The following is a 27,296-nucleotide window of genomic DNA, read 5'->3' as shown; positions in this document are numbered from 1 at the left end:
ACAGCTCTAAACTAGAAACCTGTTATGAGTGTTTGTGAAACCAGTTTGAAACTGTAGTTGGCCGCAGTAGAAAAATGATAATTCCGTCATTAATTACACACCCTCATGTCGTTTTAAACCCGTAAGACATTTATTCATCCTTACGAAACAAATTAAGATATTTTTGATGAAATCCGAGAGCTTTCTGACTGTGCATAAACGACAACACAACTACCACGTTCACGGCCCAGAAAGGTAGTAAGGACATTGTTAAAATAGTCCATGTGACATCGGGCAAAGGTCCTCGAATCGGGATTCGAACATGGGACGCAGGAGCGCAATGGCGCTGCATGTCGGCGCGCTGCCCACAAGGCTATCGGCGCCGATCACATGGACTATTTTAACAATGCCAATACTACGTTTCTGGGTCTTGAACATGTCAGTTGCGTTGCTTTCTATGCAGGGTCAGAAAATTCTCGGATTTCATCAAAAATATCTTATTATCTTGTTATATATGGGTTTGGAACAACATGAGGGTGAGTAATTAATGACAGAATTTTCATTTTTGGGTGAACTATCCCTTTAAAACTAACAAAAAGTAGACTAGAATATTAGAATATTAAACTACTAAATAAATAAATATAAATAAATAAAACTAAAGACTATATTATAGCTATTTAAGAAAATTATTATAATTATTATTATTATTATTATTATTATATTATTATATAAGACCACAAGTAGCTAACGCTAAATCTAGGGTGGTTCGATTCCGAAATTTTTGAAATCGAGTCTGATTCCTGGTTCTGGAATTGATTCCAACAGGCAAATGAATGTGTGCTTCTCAAACGGAAGGTTGCATCCTAAAACTCAGATGAGTTCAGTACCTACTCGTTTTCATTCAGTTTATTTCAGAGAATCGTAGGATGCATCCTTCCATTTGAAAGACACCAATAGATTAAACTGAAAACTGCTCTGAATGACGCGGCGATTCCACTTGATGGGGTCGATTCCCAATGCCTCGGAATCGATTCTTTTTGGAAATGATTCCCAGCCCTACCTAAACCAACCCTATAGCAAGCACATGTTGTCAGTTAACATTACTTATTACTTTGTGTGATTGCATTGTAACAAAGACATTTTACAATGAGATATAAACAATATTAATAGTGAATAATGCATTATATATACACACACACACAACAACACAAAAGTGTACATTAATGCTTAACACATTTACAAATTTTGTTAAAATATAATGCATTGTTGCTTGCATGGTTATCGGCCAATATAAATACTGCTATAAAAGTTGATTTCAATTAAATGAACCACCCGAATGAACCAATTTACTAAAAACATGATGCCCAAACTAACCATGGCAGGGTGTCTGTTGCTCAGGGGCAGTCCTGGGTTGGAATAGGTCTGAGGAAGACCCCCGATAGATCCACTGGATGTGGAGACGGCACCCAGTAGGCCGTGCATGTCAGGATGGGCTCCAGGAATTCCCGGGGGCTGACCCACCGCATGACTTCGCAGCACGTGAATGGCCTCCTCCAGCCGGTCTTCCATTTTGTTCTGCTGTAGAGAAAATTAACTGGCATTTACCTTAAAGAATCCATAAAATGGTATATTCCAATAAAGCATTTTAAAAATGGAGCAAGTTATTAAAGCGATAGTTCACCCAAAAATGACAATTCGGTCATTAATTACTCACCTTCATGTCATTCCAAACCCTGTAAGACCTTTGTTCATCTTTGGAAGACAGATTAAGATATTTGATGAAATTTGAGAGCTTTCTGACTCTGCCTAGATGGCAATGCAACTGGCATGTTCAAGGACTAGAAAGGTAGTAAGGACATTGATAAAATAGTCCATGTGATGTCAGTACGTTGTACGGAAGAGAAGACATTTTTGAATAAAGTCATTTTTGTTTGTTTTTTTGCACACAAAAAATATTCTTGTAACTTTAAAAAATTAAGGTTGAACCACTGATGTCACATGGGCTATTTTAACGATGTCCTTACTACTTTTCTGGGCCTTGAACGTGAAAGCTCCCAGATTTCAACTAAAATATCTTAATTTGTGTTTTAAGATGAACGGTCTGACAAATTTTGAACAACATGAGGGTGAGTAATTAAAAACGCCAGAATTTTCATTTTTTGGTCAACTATCCCTTTAAATTTAATTGATTGCTCTACAGAATAATAAGTACAGATGATATGCACAATGAGACCAAAAAATTAATTAAGAGAGCTAAAAAGTCAATATTTTTAAAATAAAAATTATATTATAACATTAAAACCATACATTTTATTTAATGTGCTTAAGTAGAGCATTTTTAATGTATTTAAAAATGTCATTGCTAAATAGACATAGAACTATTAAAGTCAATGTTTTTAGTTAAAAGTGTTAATAATAATAATAATAATAATAATAATAATAATAATAGATGAAAAAAATTGAGCTTAAATGAAAATTAGAACTGACTGAAATAAAATATGCACTAAAATGACTAAAACTTAAAACCATAAAAGCTAATTCCTCATATGAATTAATATTTTAATTGTATATATTTTTATGCAAAACTTTTGTGAAATTGTATAAACGTTGATAAAATGTGATTGTGAAATGGCGCCGATTCCATTAACCAATGTTATCCGACTAAAATGTAATTTTTGCGTCTCACGACAGGTCACGGCAACCAATGTAGGTTGGTTTATGTACACTGCAGCCACCGCACTAGCCATTATTTTTAAATTCAAGACGACGTGTATCTTTAGCAAAGCAGTGCGGAGAACCGCTTTTGGGGCGCTGTTAAAATGTACCACAGTGTGGTGGGTACAAACACAAGCATTGACTAGAGTGGCTACATTGGAGCCGCGAAGCGCTGCAGACACGTGAAGTGTAAATAAGGGATTATTAAAACACTTATGGCAAGGAAAGCCCCTTATATTTGTGAGCAGCCATATATGAAGTCTTTCTTGGAGGTTACAGTACATTAAAGAGCGATCATGTAACTTATGTACGCCAAGTGACCTGTTTCCATTGCAGTTTTGTGATGCATTTCTTTTTCGAACTGCCTGAAAAACCACCTCATGCGAGCGTAAAAACTTGCTGCGATAAATGGGAGTTTTTGTGAAATTGACGCGTTTCCAATTCGCAATTTCGATTTGTGCAATTTGAAGGGTAATGCAAACACAGCTACTGTTTGACATTTATCCAATCAAAAAGTGAAGCGGAGTTCACTTTGTGTGAATGTTCAAAAAGCATCTTTATAAACCTACCAGTGCATGTAGTCCACCCTCATAGTTAGGAGACAGAGCAGTCTGGCCAGAAGCTCTCGACCACTGTGCTGCACCTGCTGAGGAGAACATGATATATAGCCTGAGTGTGAAATAACTGCATGCTGGTACGCCACTATGACAGCAGATGGTGCTCTAGAGCTTCACATTCACACCTTGACCTACACAAAGCCCATCAATCTAAAGGGAATGATTTATGATTCTTCAGGCTTCTTCCTCTGCGTAAATGTGTTTGTCTTGGTACCTTTCAACACAAACTATCTAATGAAGCAGATCGAGCTTTGACGGAATAAGACCGCGTATCCGACTTACTTGCAATGCCCTGAGGGGAGCCCACAGGAGTGGAAGGAGTGGAGGAGAAGTTGTTGCTGTTGTGGTCCGAAGGATAGATCTGTCCATCAAAAACACATTGAACTAAATGTAAAGCTCTGCACTCTGTACACTATGGCTAATAACAATCCATAACCAAAGGATCAGTGCAAGTCTGAATAACCCGATCCATCTTTGACATCACATGGCTAAATGCTCTTTCACCGTGATTAATGAAAGCTAACTCACCGAAGCAAGAGCTTTTCCGATTTCATCACCTGAGCTGCTTGCGACTGAACCTCTGCTTGCTGTGGGAGAGAACGGGAGTACTTATTAACTTCATTCATCACTTCAATGTCACGACTATTCAAGTGATCCATAATTTGCTGTCTGCTAAAAATGTCCATTCAAACTCTCAATGAAAGATTGAAGGCCATTTCCTCTAAATTACACTTCGAGTTCAGCCTAGTCCAAGGCCAAAAATTCTGAATTGATTTTACAAGAAGAATCAACTTCAAGATCCAATCTCAACCCAATTACAAGCTCATTTCACAAGCTAGAGGACATTAAATTAAAACGACGAAGGTAATTTACCCAAAATGCTGTCTGATCCATTCATGGAGGATGTGTGGCTATAAGCCGTAGAGCCCGAATGGAAACCATTGACGTCCGCTCCATGCAAAGGGTAGTTCTGTGGAGATAAACAGTTATTGAAGCTCACAATTTAAGGCCTTGCCAAAAGCTTCAAAACTTTCAGAAGACATACCATTCTGTCTTGTGGGTTTATTGCGGAGAAGGAGCCTGGCTGATTGATGTGTGGCGAATTCCCCAGCATAGCAGAGTATCCCGACTGGCCTATGGATCCAGAGGGGGCCCAGGGGTCCGAAGAGGAGTGTAGGCCCTCTGCCAAAACAAAGGCAGTTGGGAAAGATCAATAACAATCAGCACAAGAACTTGTGTGAATGCATTTCAAATCAAACATACAAAACTACAAGATAATTGCTTAGTCATTAACTGATCTGTTTGCACACATGTCTGCGGAAACAAGTTACAGTTAAGGTCAAAAGTTTACACACACCTTGCATAATCTGCAAAATGTTCATTAATTTGCCAAAATAAGAGGCATCATACAAAATGCATGTTATTTTTTTTTTTAATACTGACCTGAATACAATTTCACATAAAATATGTTTACATATGGTCCACAAGAAAAAATTTAATAGTTGAACTTATAAAAATGACCCTGTTCAAAAGTTTACACACACTTGATTCTTAATACTGTGTTGTTACCTGAATGATCCACAGCTTTAGTGATAGTTGTTCATGATCAGTGTTGGGGAAAGTTACTTTTAAAAGTAATGCATTACAATTTTGCGTTGCTCCATGAAAGAGTAACTAATTACTTTATTTAGTTACTTTTTATGGAAAGTAATGCGTTACGTTACTTTTGAGTTACTTTTTAAATCTGGCCAGAGCTTGCTTCTTTGTTTTTAATATAAAACAATTCTAATGTAAAAGCCCTTTTACACCAAAAGTGAAATTAGTTCACCTCAGGCTGAAAGAAAAGTACATTTATGCAGGAGATCACTCTACAGCTATAATAAAAAAAAAAAAAAAGAAAAAAGGAAGCTCAAATGTAGTAGTTTTTGCTTATTAGTATGGTTGAATTGCATCATCGAAGGTCGGCAGCAAAGACACTGGTTAATATGGAATTTGGAATTTAATACATTATTTGTTTTATTTAACATATTTAATTATTGCATGGTTGTGTCATATTCTGAGTCTGCATTTCACAGTTTTTATTCATTTTGATTCAGAAATACTGAATCTGTTTTTTGAGAGTGAGATGAATTAATGCATGTTCACATTTAGTCTAGAATACAATAACATAATGTTTACTCCCAATTTCCTGACAGGAGACTTGTCAATCAATAAATGGAGAAAAAAGTAACTGGCGTTACTTATTTGAAAAAGTCATTTGCGTTACTTGTAATGCGTTACCCCCAACACTGTTCATGATTCCCTTGTTTGCCATGAAGTTAAACTGCACGCTGTTCTTCAGAAAAACTCTTCAGATCCCACAAATGTTTTTTTTTTTTTTTTAGCATTTTCGTGTGTTTGAACCCTTTCCTCAATGACTGTATGACTTTGAGATCCATCTTTTCACACCGAGGACAACTGAGGGACTCATATGCAACTATTACAGAAGGTTCAAACACTCACTGATGCTCCAGAAGGAAAAACAATACATTAACAACCAGGGGTGTAAACTTTTGAACAGAATGAAGATGTGTACATTTTTATTTTGCCTAAATATCATATTTTTTCATTTAGTACTGCCCTTCAGAAGCTACAGGAGATACGTACATGCTTTCCAGAAGACAAAATAAGTTGAATTTACCCTGATCTTCAAATTCAAAAGTTTTCACCCCCCGACTCAGCAAGCGTTTGAACCTTCTGTTACAATTGCATACGAGTCCCTCAGTTGTCCTTGGTGTGAAAATCATACAGTCATTGTTGGAAAGGGTTCAAACACAAAAGTGCTGAAAAACCACTGAATTTGTGGGACCTGAAGGATTTTTCTGAAGAACAGCGGGCAGTTTAACTGTTCAGGACAAACAAGGGACTCACGAAAACTATACAAAGGAAACCACATCTGTGGATCATTCAGGTAACAAGTAGTTAACAGTATTAAGAATCAAGTGTATGTAAACTTTTGAATGGGGTCATTTTTATAAATCAAACTATTATTTTCTCTTGCAGACTATATGTAAACATCTTTTATGTGAGATATCTTACTCCGGTCAGTACTAAATAAAAAAAAAAAAAAACAGCATGCATTTTGTATGAACCCTTTTATTTTGGTAAAATAACTAACATGTAATGTATGTAACTGTATGTACACGCTATCACCCACAGCTTGGGCGATTTTGCACGCACCTTGCATGTAAAAAGATCCTGGGTACACAGAGCCAGGTTTGGAGCCTGGGTAGGCAGCACTGTCACGGATATAGTCGTCACCAGAGGTGGCAGCATAAACCTGCGTTTACAAAACAAGGTACATCAAGAAACATGACTTTCATAGTAACAGGCAAAATAACCCTAGCGAATTGCTTGTACATGAATGCACAGCCCATGAAGCTGGCAAGCAAATTGTGATTTTCGGTACAAATGACGTGGACGCGTGTTTCCATAGTGCCCCCTCAGATAAAGTGGCAGGGACAGAGAACAGAGCATGCTGGGAAATGCGCCACGGCCATCTCATGGCACAGTCGGCGCTTCCTCTCGCACTCCCATGAGCCAAAAAAGGAGAGGGAGGACAGCTACAGGGAGCACCATCACTGAGAGTGAGTCCAAATCAAGCTAAGCACACTGGGTAATGACATATTCCATAACACAGTGGAAAAAAAATAGATATTTGTTGCGTTTACAATGGTGGTAATGAAATTATCTGGAAACCAAATGATGATCAGATATTCAGGAGCTGCGAGGCATACCTCCATACAGCGTATTCCCCAACAAGCACGTCTTAACACGTATGACTTGTATGTTTGTCTGTATGTGTGCGTACAAGAGCGAGTGTTTGGGAGGGAGGAGGGCGCCGACGGGCGGGTGGGTCTCGGGCCAGCGGAGAATACAAATCCAGCAAAGCGATATTTCTCTTTTGCCTGTAATTTGATTTAACAGGGAGAAGTGGGATGGGAATGGAGAGATGCACTTCTAATTACAGAGCCATCTGCCTACTCCTGGAGCCCGTCCAACTCCACAGGCAGCTGGGCTGAAGAGGGGAGGGGTGAGAACAGTGGGGGGAGAGGTCTTGCTGAAGAAGTGGTAGGAGTGGAGCAAAATAGACTGGTCGATTATGTAGAAACCACATAAAAGAACAAATGAGGGAGGGAGGGGAAAAAAAAAAACCTGCGAATAGCACTCTTCTCTGAAGTTCACAAGGAAACACATCCTCACAATGATTTGTTGATGCACTCGAGAAGATCAAGGCAAGCCTGGACAAGTTAAGGATCAATATCCTTTAGTGCTTAGCCAAAGGTGGATTTGAACTTCAAAAAAATATATTTTTAAATATCTGAAAAGCATGCTAAGCGTACCAGGTGAGCATTGGCGCAATCGTTAGGGTATTATAATGCTGTGGCGGCACAAGAGGAAGTTATACTGAGCTGTAGAGTGGGATTCAGCAGGAGCTAGAACCCTAGCTCATCAGAAGCCATTAATCTGAGCTAAGACAAGCACGAGAGAGAGAGAGAGAGGTGCAAGGGGACTCACAACTGGGTCACTTTGGAAGAGGGGGAGGATAAGGGCTAGCATGGGCAAATCTGAAGGATCGTGTTTGGGGAGGGGGTTTAGAGGGCAAAGTGTTGAGCTTATGTGGATTTAGATTGAGAAACAACAGTTACTCTTCCCAGGACTCAAAAATGGGGTATGGCTACTTGCATGTTTGTTCAGGTTAAAGGGATAGTTCACCTAAATTGAAAAACCTGTCATTAGCTACTCACTCTCATGTCGTTCCAAACCCGTAAGACCTTCGTTCATCTTTGAAACACAAATTAAGATATTTCTGATGGAATCCGAGAGCTTTCTGAGCCTGCGCAGACAGCAACGCAGCCACATTCAAAGCCCAGAAAGGTAGTCAACCATTGTTAAAATAGTCCATGTGACATTAGTGGTTCAACCGTAATGTTACAAAGCTACAAAAATACTTTTTAAGTGCAAACCCCCCTTCCCCCAAAAATCGTGGTACTCTTGTGAAGACTTGACACGGAAGGCAAGAAATTGTTGATTGAAGTCATATCTTTGGGTTTTCACGCACAAAAAAGTATTGTTGTAGCTTTATAACATTACGGTTGAACCACTAATGTCACATGGACTATTTTAACGATGTCCTTACTACCTTTCTGGGTCATAAAATGTTTCAATTGTGTTTCTGTCTATGCAGGGTCAGAAAGCTCTAAAGTTCCATCAGAAATATCTCAATTTGTGATCTGAACATGAACAAAGGTCTTATGGGTTTGGAACGACATGAGGGTGTGTAATTAATGACAAAAATTTTCATTTTTGGGTGAACTATCCCTTTAACGCTGATTTTAAATGGCCAAAAGTTTAGAAAAATTATGAACCTTAGTCATCTTTTTATTTTGTCAACTGGAGTGTTTTTGGAAGGATGTGCCTTAAATCTTTCATTCGATAAAGCCTAAAGTACACTACCAGTCAAAAGTTATTGAACAAAATTTTTCATGTTTCTTCTGCTCACCAAGCCTGCATTTATTTGGTCCAAAATTATTATTATTATTATTATTATTATTATTATTATTATTATTATTATGTTAAAAAGAGCTGAGAATATTTTTTTCAGGTTTCTTTAATGAATAGAAAGTACAGAAGAACAGCATTTTTCTGAAATAGAAATCTTTTTGTAACATTATAAATGTCTTTACCATCACTTTTGATCAATTTAAAGCATCCTTGCTAAATAAAAGTATTAATTTCTATAATTTCTTTACTGTACAATACTTTTAAGAGGAATTTTACTGTTTTTGCTGTACTTTGGATCAAATAGATGCAGTCTTGGTGAGAAGAAGAGACTTCTTTAAAAAAAAAAAAAGTTTTAACTAAGTTTAACTAAAAACTAAGTTTTTGTACACATATGCTAGCATATCCTTTCCAAGTATACTCCATTTGATGCTGTGCACGAACGCAGGTGGTCGACACATGCGCTCTAGAAAGCTTCATGAATGTCTAGTGTCTGCTCTATATTCTCCTTATGACCGATAACAAATGCTTTTCAACTCTTTAAAGGAACACTCCACTTTTTTTGAAAATAGGCTCATTTTCCAACTCCCCTAGAGTTAAACAGTTGAGTTTTACCGTTTTCGAATCCATTCAGCCGACCTCCGGGTCTGGCGGTAGCACTTTCAGCATAGTTAACATAGATCACTGAATCCGATTAGACCGTTAGCATCTCTAAAATAACCAAAGATTTTCGATATTTTTCCTATTTAAAACTAAGACACTTCTGTAGTTACATTGTGTACAAAGACAGACAAAAAATGAAAAGTTATGATTTTCTAGGTCAATATGGCTAGGAACTATACTCTCATTTCGGCGTAATAATCAAGGAACTTTGCTGCCGTACCATCTCTGCCGGCTGCAACTCTGCATCTACACAAACTTAGTGCCGGTCACTTTCAGGCGCTGCGGAATATCATTGCGCCTGCTGCACCCATGGTACGGCAGCAAAGTTCCTTGATTATTACGCCGGAATGAGAGTATAGTTCCTAGTCATTAAAAAAAAACAAAAAAAAAAACACAAAAGTGGAGTGTTCCTTTAAACCAAAGCTGAGCCGTCTCATACCATCTTGCTTACAAGTAGAGGTCAATGTGAGTGTCTGTTGCTGTTGCGGTCTCCGCTATTTTGTTGTTGTTCTGTCTCTTTGGTTTCGCTTTCTACTGTAAAACAACGGCCCAGGACAGCGTGGAACAACTGACTACAGCAAAATAACCTGCGCATACAAAGTTACAAAATTTGGATGGTGTGCGTACTATTCTGATGACGAAATCCACGCCACGTGCACTGTACGCTGTAAAAAAGTGAAGTATACTTTGGGCTTAACCATCTGACACAACTGTAAAATTCCTGAGGCCTCCTACATCTACCTCTCACAACCATGTTCCTCTTTGTTCACGTCATATTAAAAATGTTTCTACTCCAAATGAGGTCTATAGCAGGGGTGTCCAATCCTACTCCAGCACAAAATTACACAACTTCCTAGATGATGTATTGGAGCTAATTTTGGAGCTAATGTCAAATCACTTCAGATGACAGAAAAATGCTTGAAGCCAATTTTAGGAGTTTCTGTAATGGTCACTACATCATGTTTACGTAATTATGATTTTCTAAAAGGCAGGACTTTGCTTACTTAAGATCTGGGTAATTCTTCACAATCAAATTGAGGTTGTAATGTAACTTTTAGTGGGAAACATAGCTAAGAAAGAATATTTCAGAAAGGTCACTCACTGAAGATGGCAGTCCTGGTGGCTTCCTGATCTTTTTTGGTTGGGGATCTGTAAAAGAGATCAAAGCATACGTGGTCATCTTTCTTTCCATCCTGACTGATCTGATGCAAGTCTAGTAAATGTTAAGTTATTTACCCATGCTTCCATCTGAGGGGCGTCTCCGGGGGTTGTTGGGGTATGACTGGTAAAACTGTGAGCCAGACTTCAGTCCGGATGGAGACATGGCATCTGCAGAAGGCATGGCGATGTCTGAGGGTATGAACCCAGGCTATAGGAAACAACAAGATGGTGGATTTGAGTCAAAAGCGAGAGCGTGATGTCAAGCTGACTAAAGCAGTTGCTCAAAACTTGATTCAACTTACCTGGCCTCCAAAGGAAGAGTATGGACCTCTTTCATTCTTGCCTACAAGTAAAGACAGTTGGTGTTATGAGCAAATTCACAATGTCACAATTTTTGGAGGAATCGCAAGTCAACGCCACAATATCAGGGGTGCCCAAACTCAATCCTGGAGGGCCGGTGTCCAGCAGAGTTTAGCTCCAACTTGCCTCAACACACCTGCCTGGAAGTTTCTAGTATGCCTAGTAAGAGCTTGACTAGCTGGTTCAAGTGTCTAATTGGGTTGAAGCTAAACTCTGCAGGACATCGGCCCTCCAGAATCGAGTTTGGGCACCCTTGCACAATATGGAGGTTGGCGAGGCCAAAGAGGAGTTTAAAGGAGAAGTCCACTTCCAGAACAAAAATTTACAGATAAGTTACTCACACCCTTGTCATCCAAGATGTTCGTGTCTCTCGTTCTTTAGTCATAAAGAAATTATGTTTCTTAAAGTAAACATTTCAAGATTTTTCTCCATAGTGTGGACTTCAATGGTTCCCCTGAGTTTGAACTTCCAAAATGCAGTTTAAATACAACTTTAAAGGGCTCTAAACGATCCCAGCCGAGGAAGAAGGGTCTTATCTAATGAAACAATTGGTCGTTTTCTAAACAAATTGACAAATTATATACTTTTAACCTCAAACACTTGTCTTGTCTATTCTCTGCGCATGCGAACTCTGTGTATCTGGGTCAATACAGTTGGTATGTCGAAAAACTCCAACTTCGTTTTCTTCTCCAACAAAATAGTCCCACAACGCTGTTTTACCTTTTTTTTTGTAGAGAGCGTTTGATGATATTTGCATGTTAACTTTGTAAACACTGGGCTGATACTTCTACAGCGATAAAGGATGATTTTGAAGTTAGAGAAGAAAATGAGATGGGAGTTTTTCGACACACCCTAACTGTATTGAATAGTTTAGCGTGACTCTTACACAGAGTTCGTATGCGCATAGCAGATCTTAGACATAACGAGGGTTTGAGGTTAAAAAGTATATATAGTTAATTTGTTTACAAATTAACCAATCGCTTCACTAGATAAGACCCTTCTTCTTTGGCTGGGATCGTTTAGAACCAGTTGAACCTGCGTTTTAATGCTTTTTTTTAAAGTTCAAACTAGGGGGCACCATCGAAGTCCACTATATGGAGATCATTCCTGAAATGATTTCCTTAAAGGAAAAGTCCACTTCCAAAACAAAGATTCACATATAATGTACTCACCCCCTTGTCATCCAAGATGTTCATGTCTTTCTTTCTTCAGTCGTAAATAAATTATGTTTTTTGTGGAAAACATTTCAGCATTTTTCTCCATATAATGGACTGCTAAGGTGCCCCAATTTTAAATGTCCAAAATTCAGTTTAAATGCGACTTCAAACTATCCTAAATGCGGTTGTAAACAATCCCAGCTGAGGAAGAAGGGTCTTATCTAGCGAAATGATCAGCTATTTTCATTAAAAAAAAAAATTCTAATTAAATACTTTTTAATCTCAAATGCTGGTCTTGCCTTGCTCTCCCCGAACTGTGTATTCTGGCTCAAGACAGTTAGGGTATGTTGAAAAACTCCAATTGTATTTTCTTACTCAACTTCAAAAATCATTTCAAAATCATCCTACATTGCTGCAGAAGTACTGACCCAGTCTTCGCAACATGAACATGCAAAGATCAAACACCCTTAACAAAAAGGTAAAACAGCGATATAGGATGATTTTGAAGTTGAGGGAGAACATGAGATGGGAGTTTTTCGACATACACTAACCATCATGAACCGGAACAAAAACAGTCCAAGCAGAGTACGACAAATCAAGCGTTTGGCATTAAAAAGTATATATATTATATTCTTTTTATTACATTAACCGATCGTTTCGCTAGATTTAAAACGCATTTAAACTGCCTTTTGGAAGTTCAGAATCGGGGCATCATATCAGTCCATTATATGGCGAAAAATGCTGAAATGTTTTCCTCAAAAAACTATTTCTTAACGACTGAAGAAAGAATGACAAACACCTTGGATGACAAGGGGGTGAGTACATTATCTGTAATTTTTTGTTTTGGAAGTGAACTTCTCCTTTAACGTTCAAGCAACCCATGGAGAAGTTTCTACATTGGCAGCTTGTAGATCACCCAACCAAACACTGGTAAAAACTCACCACTAATTCCTGTGCCAAGGAATGGAGAAGATAGTCCATCATGTTCGTTGTAGTGTGAGCCCTCTCCATAGTTCTACAAAAAACCAAGACAGCAGGTCAAAGCTACAAAACGTCCCAACAACATCTTTAGATGGCAAACAAGGTATTGGGTCTACATGTACCTGGTTAAAAGAAGGACTGTTCTGCTCTCCAGCAGCCCAGGGACTACTGCGTTCTTCCATGCCTACAATGCAATTGATCACAAACTGTCAAAGATCCTTAATTCTCTTTTCATGCATTAAGGCTACTGGACGTTTGGTGGCTGGTTGTGTGCTTGTCAGACAGCCTCTGGATCTCATCCAAAACCATCACACCACACTAATATCCATGTCATTCAGCAAGCCTCGACATCGCTGACCATAAAGGGAGCATTCATTCAGTCACTGGATCTCATTAAGACAAGTTGGGGGGAGGAATATCACGGCAAGCAGAACAAAAACAGGCTGATCAAAGAATTGCGAAATTAGCATCATTGTACATTTGGGAGCGGAGACCCATTGGGACGACACAGGTCTCAGTACAAGACACCGAGGATATGAAATGTTAAAAAGGTTGTCCAATATGTCAAAAAATGGATATTCGAAAGCATTGCGGCAACATTTCGAAGTGTACTGGAGCAGAAATTCCTCATAAAGCATTCCCCTCTGCCTCCTGTCTTATGCCTTAATGCAAAGCTCTCCAAAGACACATGGCTTAATTGCATGCTGATTTGCATAATTGTGCATATTAATGCAGTTGGTTTATGAATATTCATATTCGCCTTTTGATTTTTTTTTTCTGAGGTCTAATTAAAAATGTGTGAGAGAAGAGGGGGTCTCAGCCAGAGCGGCCACTGAAGGCTGAGCATGAGTGATGAAGCTAACAAAGCAGAGCAAATAGCGACATCCACGCTGACAGCCGTGATCTATGGAGCCCACGCAGGCAGCATGGGAAATGAAGTGGGCACTGACTGAGTGAGTGAAAGAATCTCCCTGGCAGAATCATCTTATGTGGGGAAAATGAAGTGGCGGAGATACAGATTTAGATGCACAAGGACTGTATAAGATGTTTAACATGGCTTTGGATTGGATTCTTTATTATGAATTGCCATATTAGCAAACTGGTGCTTTTTCTCTTTTTTTTCTCTGATCATCATGCCTGCATTTATTTGATCTGAAGTAGAATAAAAACAGTAAAAATCTGAAATATTTTACTATTTTAAATAACTGTTTTCTATTTGAATATATTTAACATTTTAATTTATTCCTGTGATCAAATCTAGATTTTCAGCATCATTACTCCAGTCACATGATCCTTCAGAAATCATTCTAATATGCTGATTTGCTGTTCAAGAAACAATTATTATTATTATCAATATTTAAAACAGTTCAGTCAATTTTTTCTGGATTCTTTGATGAATAGAAAGATCTAAAGATGAGCATTTGTTTGAAAAAAAGAGTCAGTATTTTTTTCTTTTTTTGGGAAATTATAGAAATTTACTTTTATTTAACAAGGATGCTTTAAATTGCTCAGAAGTGATGATAAAGACATTTATGAAGTTACAAAAGATATACATTTCAGATAAATGCTGTCTTCTGAACTTTCTGTTCATCAAAGAAACCTGAAAAAAGCAGTTTTCAAAAAAATATTAAAATGACGTCTGGAGTAATGATGCTAAAAATTCAGCTTTGAAATCACAGAAATAAATTATATTTTAAAATACATTCAACTAAAAATCAGCTATTTTAAATAGAAAAATATTTCAAAATGTTACCGTTTTTGCTCTACTCTGAATCAAACAAACACAGGCTTGCTGAGCAGAAGAGACTTCTTTAAAAAAACATTAAAAATCTTACTGTTCAAAAACTTTTGACTGGGAGTGTACAAAGAGGATACAGTGTGATTTATTTTTTGAGTTATTGGCCACTTATTTGCTGGAAGCATCAAAGACAAATCTGACATTCAGTCAAACAGGAACCGATTCCATTTCCTGTGAGGAAAGATCATTTCCTTCATACACTCCTTCAAGCTTGCACAGCATGCCATTATTCAAGTTCGGATCGCAGCCGATATCAAAAGCGAAGAGGTGTGTGTGTAAATGTGCTCGCATCTCAGGGGTGTGACCGGGGGGGTAGGGGGGTTGGGGGAAATGGGCTCTGTCCTGTCCTAACGCTGTCCTCAGTGGGTGACGTGTCGGGCAGCTGTGGAGGTGAGCGAGAGGACGCCTGGTGAAGTCCTCCCATGCAAAAAAAAAAAAAAAAAAACCCGCAAACACCACGGCTATGCCCAAGGAGGGGGAGGAGATGGCTTAATGCAATTAGCACCCTTCCGAGCACTTTTGTCTTGAGGAACAGATGCACTTCTGAAGGCCGCTGCTTCCTCTAAACACGTCCTTACTTTGGGGATGTTCGGCTTGAACAGTAGAGGACGGTCAGAAGTTTAACTCCTGGCCAGTTAAGCCATGCAAGAAAGTCAAGAATGAAGCTTGTGTTCATTTGCAATACTTTTTGTGATCTGTAAGGAATGTTCTAGGTTCAATAAATGTCAAGCTCTATCAACAACTTGTCCCTTAGTTCTTTAAAAGCAAAGTCAAATAGAAAAGGACAGGGATCTACAATAAAACGTTAAAATATGAGGTTTTTAATGTATAGCTAAAAGATTAGAGCTACACAAGACTAGTTGGATAAAGTGGAAAAATATATACAATATTATTGACAATACACGGACATGCAATTCCATGACCACGTAATGGTAAAAACATTGTAACTTTGGGACAATTTGTGCAAAAGGAGGACTTTTTACACAGAAGATTTCAAACATATTTACATTGATACCTCAAAGTTTACCTGGCTAAAACAGTGTTTTCTACACAAAACTGACACTTTTATACCTAAAATAATAGTTTAAGGACAAACGCTAACATTAAAAGGGACTTTTTTAAGCTGAGGGACACTAACAGTCAAAAGTTTTTGAACAGTACGATTTTTAATGTTGTTTAAAGAGTTTTTGGCTCACCAAGCCTGTATTTTTTGATCCAAAATACAGCAAAAACAGTACAATTTTGAAATATTTTAGTATTTAAGAGAAGACACTGCAGTCAAAAATCACTGTCTTTTCATGCACCTGTCAAGTTTGAGATTTTGGGCTTTTTGGTTCTTCATAAAGTGTTTTTTTTTTTCAGACTAGTGGAAAGAAAACATCCAAAAGACACCGTTAAGTGTTTCTTTTATAGAACTTTATCTATTCGTTCAATAGCTTTCAATTGCAATACATATTTTTAAAGGACATTCTCTCAAAAGGAGTTTTTTCTCTCCTACACTGAGCCGTCTCCACTTCAGTACCACTTACAAAAACCAAACTCCACATTTATTCCTGTCTTTATCTTGAAAGTTTTTACAGAGGGATTTGTTTATATATAATTTGCTTGATTTTATACTAACATTTAAAAATATATGTTGTTTTCTGTTCTAAGTGTTTTCTGAAATACAGAGTGACAAAATGTAAAACCATGACTCTAATATCTAAAAGAATTTTCAATCTGACTTCATCCAGTGTTTAAATTTTTGTACTGGAAATGTATGCAAATTAGCACAAATGTTATTAAATAATGATTTGCATATTTAAACCTAACATTTCAGAAAATCTGCAATACAAAACATGCTTGCAATTATCAATGTACTCAATCAACTGCGTAAGATGATAATTATTAGGGTTTTTTTTTTTCTCGCTTTAAAATAACTGGTTTCTATTTGAATGGATTTTAAAATGTTATTTATTCCTGTGGTTTCAAAGCTGAATCATTCTAAAACCATTCTAATATTCTGATTTCCTGTTCAAAAAACATCTATTTATATTATTATGCTGAAACAGCTAAAACAGTAGATTTTATTCAGGTTTCTTTGATGAACAAAGTTCAGAAGAACAGCATTTATCTGAAATAGAGATCTTTTGTAACAGTATAAATGACTTTATCATCACTTTTGATCAATTTAAAGCATCCTTGCTAAATAAAAGTATTCATTTCTAGAATTTCTTTCCCAAGCTTTTCAATGGTATAGTGTATAATGTTACAAAAGCGTTTTATTTCAGATAAATGTTGACCTTTGGATCTTTCTATTCCAAGAATCCTAAAAAAAAATATACAGTTTTCAATATTAATGATAATAATAAAAAGTGTTTCTTGAACAGCATATTAGAATGATTTCTGAAGGATCATGTGACACTGAAGACTGCTTAAAAATTTAGCTTTGATCATAGGAATAAATTACATTTTAAAACATATTCAACAGAAAGCGGTTATTTTAAATAGTCAAAATATTTCATAATATTACCGTTTTCCTGCATTTTGGATCAAATCCAGACCTCTTTAAAAAAACATTAAAAACGTTACAGTTCAAAAACTTTTGAATGATAGTGTATGCCAACAGAGCTTAAGATGTACCAAACCCAAAATTCCCAAATAATTGTCCCTTGCACCTTTGTTTCTGAATCAAGAACATGTCATATCCTGTTATCCCGAGTTCACAGGGTGAGGCTTACGTTGACTGATGTGTAGACCTTCTCGAAGCATCTCACAAGTGACAGATTTAAGAGTCGGGGTCACCTCGGTGTCAGGTAGCTCTCGCAATAAAAATCTCAAACTGAGACATTAGCTTGGCCCTGCTATGTAATTGGCACTTTAGGCCGCCACAGACCGAGAGTGAAGCTGGTGATCTTTCACAGTGTTTCTTTTGCTGTTTTCATGCGGGCCTCCTGCAGGGTGGTGGGAGGTATGAGAGAGCTTTGTTTCAGAGAGGGTCCATTTCCTGTCAGTTGGCAGGGGGAGAAAGTGTTTTCTTCTGTGGGGGGAGGAGTGTTTTACGCGGCGGGGTGGGGGGAATCGTTTGGAGACCGTAAGGCCTTTATTTAAGTCTTTGTTCTCAGATTGTTCTTATTCAAGGGTAATGTTTAGAGTGTCGATTGAGAGACAGACAGACAGACTGGAAAGACTTTAAGAGAAACGAACGGGACGTTCGTGCCTTTGACAGCTTCTAAACTGGAGGTCGCAAAAAAACAACACTTTTGAGAGTGTGAAGTGCAACTGGTTAAAATGTTCTGGATGCAAATGTGATTATAAACAGCAAAGCAACCAATCACTCACTCACTCCTTGACCTAGCAAAGTTTTTACGACGTACAAGTTTGTGCAATAGGTGCTTCAACTGAACAACCAGTTCAAAGGGAGCCAAACTGCCCCGAGCTTTGACTCTGGATATACTACGGTGAATTCATAAAAGAGGGGGTTTAGGAAAACAAGAAGAAGCATGTCCGCTTCTGTTGGGAGGAACAAGCACTTAGCAACTGGCCCAAACATCTCCAACGCTATAAAAACACCATGAAATGCACAAATAAGGCAAAATCAAGTAATATGTAGGGATGTAACAATATCAAAATCTCACAATACGATACTATCGTGATATGAAGTCCACGATGTGATATTTATTGCAATATTTTTTAGAAAATGGGAAAAAAAAATTAATTTTGTACATTTTAAAAGTTAAATTACTCTAATCCTCTTTAAGAGTTCAAAATTTAAAGCTCCGACCCATGTTAAAAAGTCAGTGAATTGACTTGTACCTGACGTTTAAAGTGTACTCAAACCTCTTTTTAGTTGTAATATACTGTTTCAGTCTAAATTACATTCACACAGGGTGTTTTAGGAAGCCAAACAAATTAGAATAAAACAACAGTAACAACAGTGACAGTAACAGCCATATATTGTAAAACAATTGCACTGTAAAATAAATGAAAATGATAATTATTTTGGCGTTACACTACAGTAGGGAAATTATAATGCTTCCTTCCTAATTTCTACACTTGAAAGATATTTTGAATTTGGACTGCAATAACGTTACCCATTTCAACATTGAGTTGTCAATTCATACTACACTTTTAAGCTTTTATTTTGATGGAAAACTCCAGCTTCAATGAAAACAGGCTTACAAAACCTTACAAATCTAGTGAAATGCAGTAATCATCTGCCACAAAAAAGCATAACTGGTGGCCATTGCGTTCCTGAACGTGCGCTAAACTCACAGCACGTGCAATAAACAAGTTCACTGCATTGACTGCGAACGGAGCCGTTCTGAGGTGCAAAAAACACCGGATCAGGAGCTGATCGCCTGAACAAAACGCGCTTTTCTTTGAAAAGCAATTAAGCAATTCTGTGCTTTCAGTTTTAGTTTGTTTGACAGATACACAACTTCAAAGATCTTTTATGTAAGAATATATTTTAGAAACTACACTACACTAACCTCACGTGATCACGATAACATCATGACGGTTTTGCTATTGCAAAACCACGATACTGACAATATCATTACATCCCTGGTAATATGTGACGCATATTCCGTCTAAACAGGAAAAAGCATGCATTTAGACTTACCTGAACCACTAAATTGACTGCTAGCAAGTGTGGTTGGTCTGTTCTTCCCATTCGCCACGGGGGGTGCAAACATCTACAGCAGAAAAACAACAAGTTTAATAAGCATATTATGACAAACTCATGTCAACAGCTGCCCACAGACTGATTTTTCAGCATTATTGGGGATTCACGCTATGTGACGTCAAGCTGAGCTTATTCGGAAGTATAATGCTAAAGGTCAAGTCAACTTTGCCCGATATAACCTGCTAAAATAGTTCAATCTGAAAGAAACCCTTTCTCACAAAGTGGCATGGCTCTTTGAAGATGCATGCTAAGAACTGACGGTTTACATGGACGAATGATGATTGTTTTTGAAGTGCAAAGAGAAACCCATAAACAGCAACAATGGTGCACCAAAGGGACTTTCTAGTGTGGTAGGCATTTTTCACAACGTGAAACATCTTTTGCACCACGAGAAAGAAGACATCCTATGGTTTCAAGGTTCAAGGCTGGAAAATGAATACGATATGAAGGAGTAACTAAACCATCAACAATTTGTAATTAGATGTGAGATCATAACGCATTTGGTCTGGCACGTCTGATTATCAATGTATCGTCTTAATTGATTCGCTGCTTCGGTAGATGGCAATTTTCCAATGCAATAAATTAAGCATGGTCGAGCCGTTCAATGAATCAAGCGATTAACATTTTTTTATATTTGCTGTTTTTTAATGCTATTTAGGATAGCATGACTGCCAAGAATAATCGAATTTTAACAACAGGTGAAATGAAAATAATAAATAGACGGATAAGAGAGGATTGAATGATGGTTATTATGCTGGAGATGCTTTCGACTAAATGGCAAACCACACTTCTCAGGACCCAGTCAGAAGACTGCACATGATTTAAAGATTCATTATGTTTACAGCCACTAACGCGCAACGTGACGTGAGATTTTATCAGGTCGAAGAGGTATGAAAGTCAGATTTTGTTAAGGAATCATAAAACGAATCTTTACGAGAGTTTTTGTCCAGATCAGTGACAAAGACTCTATAGTGTCCTCCTTACCGCACTGAAATCCAACAGGTCACTGAGTTCTTTATCTGTTCCCACTGTAGCCATTCTCTGGTGCGCCTCGTTCATACCCCTCGTTCTTTAAAGCACCCTACAGGAGAAATCCAGAGAGAGACACACAGCTGGGGTGAGCTATCTAAAGAAAAGCAGTGATGAAGTGCAAGTTGGAATAGTAGCTATGAATGAAAATGTTGTATTTGTAACATACATCTCTCATATCTCAGCATTCCATGCCCCAAATGAAAAATGAGAGTAAATTTAATTAACTAACTATGCATCGCTTCAGGAGGTTTTACAAAAAAACAGTGCCAAGTTATTATCTCAGTCCAAGATTTTAAATCTTAAATCGAAAACTTGCTTGATAATTAATTTGGCCGAGGACATCCTGTGTTTTACACACTACAATTAGTCTGCTAATTAAAAAAAAAGCATTACGAGATCTTTTTTTCAAAGAGCCAGTCAATCCTATTAATAATATCGCAGTGTTATGCAACATCAGCATGGCAGTGAAACTAAATGCAATCACCAGTCAATAAGTTTCCATGAAACCATGATATCAGCACATGGAACATGCAAATCAATGTCCTTAACTTATTGTACATCTCTGTCCTGAGTATGATTTATACTTATCTGGCCAGTCGATTTGCATAAAAGGAGACCATCAAACAAGGCGGGAAAAATGTATATGGCCAACTGCAGTAAAACCTTTAAATACCGTCAAATACAGAAACTTAATCTTAAGGGGTCCTGTGTGCTATTGCATGCCAACAGGTGGTGTGCTTTAGCATTCCCGCTTGCTTATTAACCATTAGTTTCTCCTCAGCAGTCTGATTATAACACCATTACAAGCCAACAGCTAAAATAAAAGTGTTTTTACACCTTGCGAGTACATTTTATTCACACTGCTTTCTCGACTCCCAAACAAAAACAGCTAGGCCTAAATGATAACATGCAGAAAGTGGCCCCTCAGTAAAAAAGACAAGGAAGATAGTAACAAGAGGGCCCAAATCCCCCTCAAGGCAACCAAAACAAAGCCAAAACACAAGTAAAATAATTTTACTCTAGCATATTTTCATGTAAGACAAACGTCTCAGATACGAAAAACACGGAGTGTTTTAAATGATATGAACATGCTGTTTGTCGAATGACATGAAGGCCATACAAGTATTAGGGTTGAGAAACTGTTCGAGAACCGAATTATTCATGACGTAGTGTTTTCGCTCACGCGAATCACGATAATCCGACTGTATTTTCTATCAAGAGCTCAATACACAGCGCATACAGTCTAATCCGATTCCTAAACGAGTGACTCTAAGAGTCGATTCTTTTAAGCGATTCAAAAAATACAGCGCCGCCAGTGCCATTCGAATTTCGAATTTCGAACGAATGAATCGGTTACATGTATCAAAACACTTCTGAATCAGTAGCTGCTAATGAATTCATCTACCTCACTTACCTAGTGAACCCTATGCAGAATATTCATTTCGTTGTGTCTTTTTTTTTAAATCAACCAAGAACTTGGCATATTTACTCACTGGTTGTTTGTAAGCCAAGGTGCAAAGATAGGCCTAAATATCATGTAGGTAGCTACATCATATAAATGATGAATGAAAAGGGTTACCATCTTTTTGTTTGTTTACTAATCGCGTTAAAATTAGTGCTAGCTTTATGACAGCTCTAAAAGTCTGATAAAAAAAACATATATGCGAGAGATGTGCATTTGTTTATGATTTGTCACGTCGGTTCTGATGAAATCTGAAACGGTTGCCAACAAGCTGCTGGGTTTTATATGCAATAATAGTTTTTTTTCCATATGATATTTCAACAAAATCAATAAACAGGTAAGAAATCGTGAGAAAAATCAACGAGAATTGTTAAATTCCTTACCCTTTCTATGCCTAACGGGAAAGGTCCCTATCACACACACATAGGATAAATGGAAATGGGTTGAGGTGACAGTAAAATACGTTTAAAACGTATTTCGTAGGAAATATAGTGTCTTTAGTCGGTATCAGTGCAGCCATTGGTGGTTAGTTGTAAGAGAGCGCAACAGTGTTACCACTAACCACCAATTTAATCAACCCGAACTAAATCCACGTTATGAATAAAAACGCGTAAAATACACCGTTTTAAAACATCTCCATTAGTGAATATGCAGACACGTTTAAACTAGAGTTTAGTCACGTCCCTTTCTTTGTGTAAATAGGGCTTAGCTTCACCCAGACATGAACAATGTCAATATTTATTCTCGGTTGTAAACTTATTGTATTCCGATAGCTAACCATTTCAAAAACCGATAGGCCACATCGATTGCGCGCACCTACTTTTGATAAGGACGGCATTATTATCAATATTAACCAGCCGTCGAGCCGATCACTCTCAATTATTCATGTGTTGTGAGACAAATGCACGAGCTTGGCTGGGGATTAAGCAAAAGTTAATAAAAGTACCGCGACAAAATGTCAACTTTTCCTCAAGAGACTCGCGATTTGATGAAGGCGAGTGGGGGTGGGGGGCGAGGAATTTCCTGCCAAAAAATATTCAGCGAAGTAACTGAGTTAACCCAAGGTTTTTGTGAAAAGCTAACCTGGAGAGAACACGCTGGTTAAGCGCCTGAGTTTAGTCGGAAGTTATACGTTTTAAACAAGTGTAGCAAATTAAAGTAACTTTAATTTGTAAATTAAATTAGCACTGACAGCTCGCGCTTAACTAGTCAAGCTAAACTCATAAGCGCCGCACAAAACTAATCCTTACTTTGATAAAAGGACAAAGGAGTCATTTCTGTTAGGATAGAACTGGGTTAAAGACCACCAGCACAAAACTGGGCAGGACTTCCCACCACCACCACCACCACCACCACCACAGCCACTAAGCAAGAAGAAGAAAAAAACTCTGCATCCCCCCCACTTCCATAAGCACACATCCCAAAAACTTGCTAAATGCAACTTCAATATGCAATAATGTGACTTCTCTGATGTAAATGTGAAACTAAGCTGATTGAACTTATCAAGACAGTGAAAAACGCAAAAAGCGTTACCTCAGTTTATCAGTTGTTTTACATCCAGCAGTAAAAAAGAAAGGTTGAATCTCGTAGGGAAAAACCATAAAACTTGAAAGAATTTGAAGCACGGCGCATTAAAGGCTGGTAGGCGCAACAATGTGTGTTATTCCTCCTTTGACATCCTCCTACAAAACACCAACGTCACAAATACAATGTTGCAGGTCTGTATCCAAACAATCCCGCGCCACGACTTCCTTTATGTTGTTACAATTGAGGTGAATTCATTCTTCTAGTAGACATCTTGACCACCTCCATCCACATTGTGAGCAGCAACAATGTATTCCTCCGCGTGGAAAGAGGGGCCTCAAACGCTTGGGTGTCCAGTTTCATGTGCCCAGGGGAGTCAGGAGTTTTTTCGACAAAGTCTAGCGATTAAAAAGCGCGGATTGGTCGCGACGCGAGGAATGGTTGTTAATCATTTTTCAGACAAGATTTGATAGGTGTAGCTGAAGGAGAAAATAATTGATAATAGGAACTATAATATCCGGCGGAGGTTGATGGTAGAAAAGTAAGCGGCATTTATACAAGAGCAGCAAGAGATGGAGAGATAAACCCGCATGCTAGTAGCCAATAGAAAGGCGATGGAATGTGACAGGCAGTTCGAATCTCCAATAGCCACACGAATATCCGCTTCAGACCCGCCCCTTTCGTGACGAACACTGTGTGTTCAGTGAGGCTGACTGAAGGGGCTAGAGCACAGCCTGCGTGACATCATTTTATTAGTCTGGTGAACGTCGACGCCCGCGCGTTATAGTCTATCGCTCGTAAAAGAGTCGGCTGTTCACAATTGGAGGCAGAAATGTTAGTTAAATTACTTTTTTATTGTTTACTTAACACATTTAAAAAAATACTAAGTTCACACTGACTGCTGGTAAGTTTGTGACTAAACCTGTACTTGATTTGGTCACACCATTTGTTCTTATGATAATACTTTGCTAAGGTAAACTGTAAACATTATATGTTCTAATCATTTTAGTATCCAGTTAAACAATGATGTTTAAAGGAGAATTTCCTAATTTACTCACCCCCATGTCATCCAAGATGTTTATGTATTTCTTTAGATGCAAATAAATTAAGTTTTCTGAGGAAAACATTTCAGGATTTTTCTCCATATAGTGGACTTTACTGGGGATCAACGGGTTGAAGGTCCAAATTGCAGCTTCTAAGGGCTCGACACGATCCCAGCCAGTTACATAAACTTAGCCACAACTAGTTTGACCAACTAGCAGTTAACTAAGGGGTAAAGACAACCAGTGTAGGGGAAAGATACTTTTAAAAGTGATGCATTACAACATTCAGTTACTCCCTAAAAAAGTTTATTAATTACGTTACTTTTTATGGAAAGTAATGTGTTACTTTACTTTTGGGTTACTATTTAAATCTGGGCAGGGCTTGCTTGTTTGTGTTTAATATAAAAAGTCATATTTTTGACAAACGCCTTTTCACACCAAAAGCCTCAGGCTTTGAGAAAAGTAAATTCACATCTGTACAGTAAACCACAGAAGAAAAAAATGTCATATCTTCAGCAATAAAAAAAAAAAAAGAAAACAAATGTTAGATTATCTTGAGTAATGTTTGCTTATCAGTATGGTTGAATTGGATCACTGAAGGTCAACAGCAAAGATAAATAAAATAGGATTAAATGCATAAAGGATATTTGTATTATTTAACATATTTAATTATTGCAGGTTTGCATCATATTCTGTTGAGTTTCACTGTTTTTATTGATTTTGATGAATACTGAATCTGTTTTTAGTGAGTGAGATGATTTAATGCATGTTCACATTTGTGACCCCGGACCACAAAACCAGTCATAAGGGTCAATTTTTCGAAATTGAGATTTATACATCATTTGAAAACTGAATAAATAAGCTTTCCATTGATGCATGGTTTTATAGGATATGACAATATTTGGCCGAGATATAACTATTTGAATATGTGGAATCTGAGGGTGCAAAAAAATCTAAATATTGAGAAAATCGCATTTAAAGTTGTCCAAATGAAGTTCTTAATAATGCATATTACTAATTAAAAATTAAGTTTTCATATATTTACAGTAGAATTTTATAAAATATCTTCATGGAACATGATCTTTACTTAATTTCCTAATGATTTTTGGCATAAAAGAAAAATCAATAATTTTGACCCATACAGTGTATTTTTGGCTATTGCTACAAATATACCCCAGCGACTTAAGACTGGTTTTGTGGTCCAGAGTCACATTTATTCTAGAACTAACATATTACTCCCGATTTCTCTCAACATGGGGAAAGGAGAGCTTTTAATCAATAAATGGGGAAAAAAAAGTAACTGGCATTACTTATTTTAAAAAAGTAACTCAGATATTTTCTTGTCAATTAAAACGTAATGCATTACTTTACCAGTTACTTGAAAAAAGTAATAATATTACGTAACTTGCCTTACTTGTAATGCGTTACCCCCAACACTGAAGACAACTAGTTTGACCAACTAACAGTTAACTAAGGGGTAAAGACAACTAGTTTGACCAACTAACAATTAACTAAGGGGTATTCAGTCTTATATTTTAGATTCAACTTAGGCTAATCTGAGTTTTTATGTAACCGAATTTAAATAATTTTGACAAGTCTTAAATAAAAAAGTTAGATGACTAACTTTTAAGACTAGTCTAATGCAACCGGCCCCTGGAAGTAAACTTCTCCTTGTTTTTTTTGCCTCAAGTGACTAATAACAGTAACAAAATACATTTTTGTCCAAATATAATACAAAAATAATCATAGCATATATTAAATATTACATTTAACATTCTTGAACAGTATTCTTAAGTGGCTATATGTGACCCTGGACCACAAAACCAGTCATAAGGGTCAATTTAAATTTAAATAAATAACTGATGATTGGTGTATGGTTTGTTAGGATATGACAATATTTGGCCGAGATACAACTATTTGAAAATCTGGAATCTAAGGGTGCAAAAAAAAAATCAAAATATTGAGAAAATCTTCTTTAAAGTTGTCCAAAGGAAGTCCTTAGCAATGCATATTACTAATCAGAAATTAAGTTTTGATACATTCACGATAGGAAATTGACAAAATATCTTCATGGAACATGATCTTTACTTAATATCCTATTGATTTTTGACATTAAAGAGAAATCGATATACAAAAAATATACCCGTACTACTTACAACTGGTTTTGTGGTCCATGATCACATATATACATACAAATATACATCAAAATGTAATGTTTTAATGTATGTTTTTACAGTACTAAGCTGGTATGTGGAACCAAAGCCAAAGCAAAACAGTCTACACTGATCTTCATGGCAAATACTTCGCCCTACCGAGCAGGTACTTTCAGTCATAAATCTTACAACAACCGCAAAATCGTTTCCGTCTCTCCCTGTGGCTGATTCATAGAGCTGGTCTAGTGAGGGGGGAGAGGAGCATGGGATCACAGAATACAGGGATCATAACAGAGTGTGTAGTGGGGGGATGGGACGAGAGGCCATGCAGCATGGCCAGAAGAAGAGAGAGGGATGATGGCAGGAAACAACAGATGAAGAGGTACAAGTCAATGGTAGATAGCATACCACACCAGTCCTACAGAAAGGAGCAACCAGGAAGAA

The 27,296-nt window shown here is 37.4% G+C and overlaps 1 protein-coding gene across 1 annotated transcript in view; it reads right to left on the bottom strand.

Moving 5' to 3' along the window:
* tcf3b (transcription factor 3b) overlaps positions 1-24,194 on the bottom strand; it is a 31,652-nt gene extending 7,458 nt beyond the window's left edge. Inside the window, exons 1-15 of the mRNA XM_051094535.1 lie at positions 23,666-24,194; positions 20,623-20,719; positions 19,576-19,648; positions 13,297-13,358; positions 13,136-13,208; positions 10,979-11,019; positions 10,752-10,884; positions 10,618-10,664; positions 6,531-6,630; positions 4,357-4,493; positions 4,185-4,281; positions 3,840-3,898; positions 3,594-3,672; positions 3,264-3,340; positions 1,354-1,557 (exon numbers count right to left, since the gene is read on the bottom strand). Of these exons, the coding sequence (XP_050950492.1) occupies positions 1,354-1,557; positions 3,264-3,340; positions 3,594-3,672; positions 3,840-3,898; positions 4,185-4,281; positions 4,357-4,493; positions 6,531-6,630; positions 10,618-10,664; positions 10,752-10,884; positions 10,979-11,019; positions 13,136-13,208; positions 13,297-13,358; positions 19,576-19,648; positions 20,623-20,697 (1,257 nt within the window). The 5' untranslated portion in view covers positions 20,698-20,719; positions 23,666-24,194. The remainder of the gene's footprint in view (positions 1-1,353; positions 1,558-3,263; positions 3,341-3,593; positions 3,673-3,839; positions 3,899-4,184; positions 4,282-4,356; positions 4,494-6,530; positions 6,631-10,617; positions 10,665-10,751; positions 10,885-10,978; positions 11,020-13,135; positions 13,209-13,296; positions 13,359-19,575; positions 19,649-20,622; positions 20,720-23,665) is intronic.
* Positions 24,195-27,296: the final 3,102 nt, after the last annotated feature.

Source organism: Labeo rohita, chromosome 22, assembly GCF_022985175.1.
Source record: "Labeo rohita strain BAU-BD-2019 chromosome 22, IGBB_LRoh.1.0, whole genome shotgun sequence".
In the NCBI taxonomy this organism is placed as follows: Eukaryota; Metazoa; Chordata; class Actinopteri; order Cypriniformes; family Cyprinidae; genus Labeo; species Labeo rohita.
Note: the sequence above shows the minus strand (reverse complement) of the source record. Positions and strands in the feature narration are given on the sequence as shown.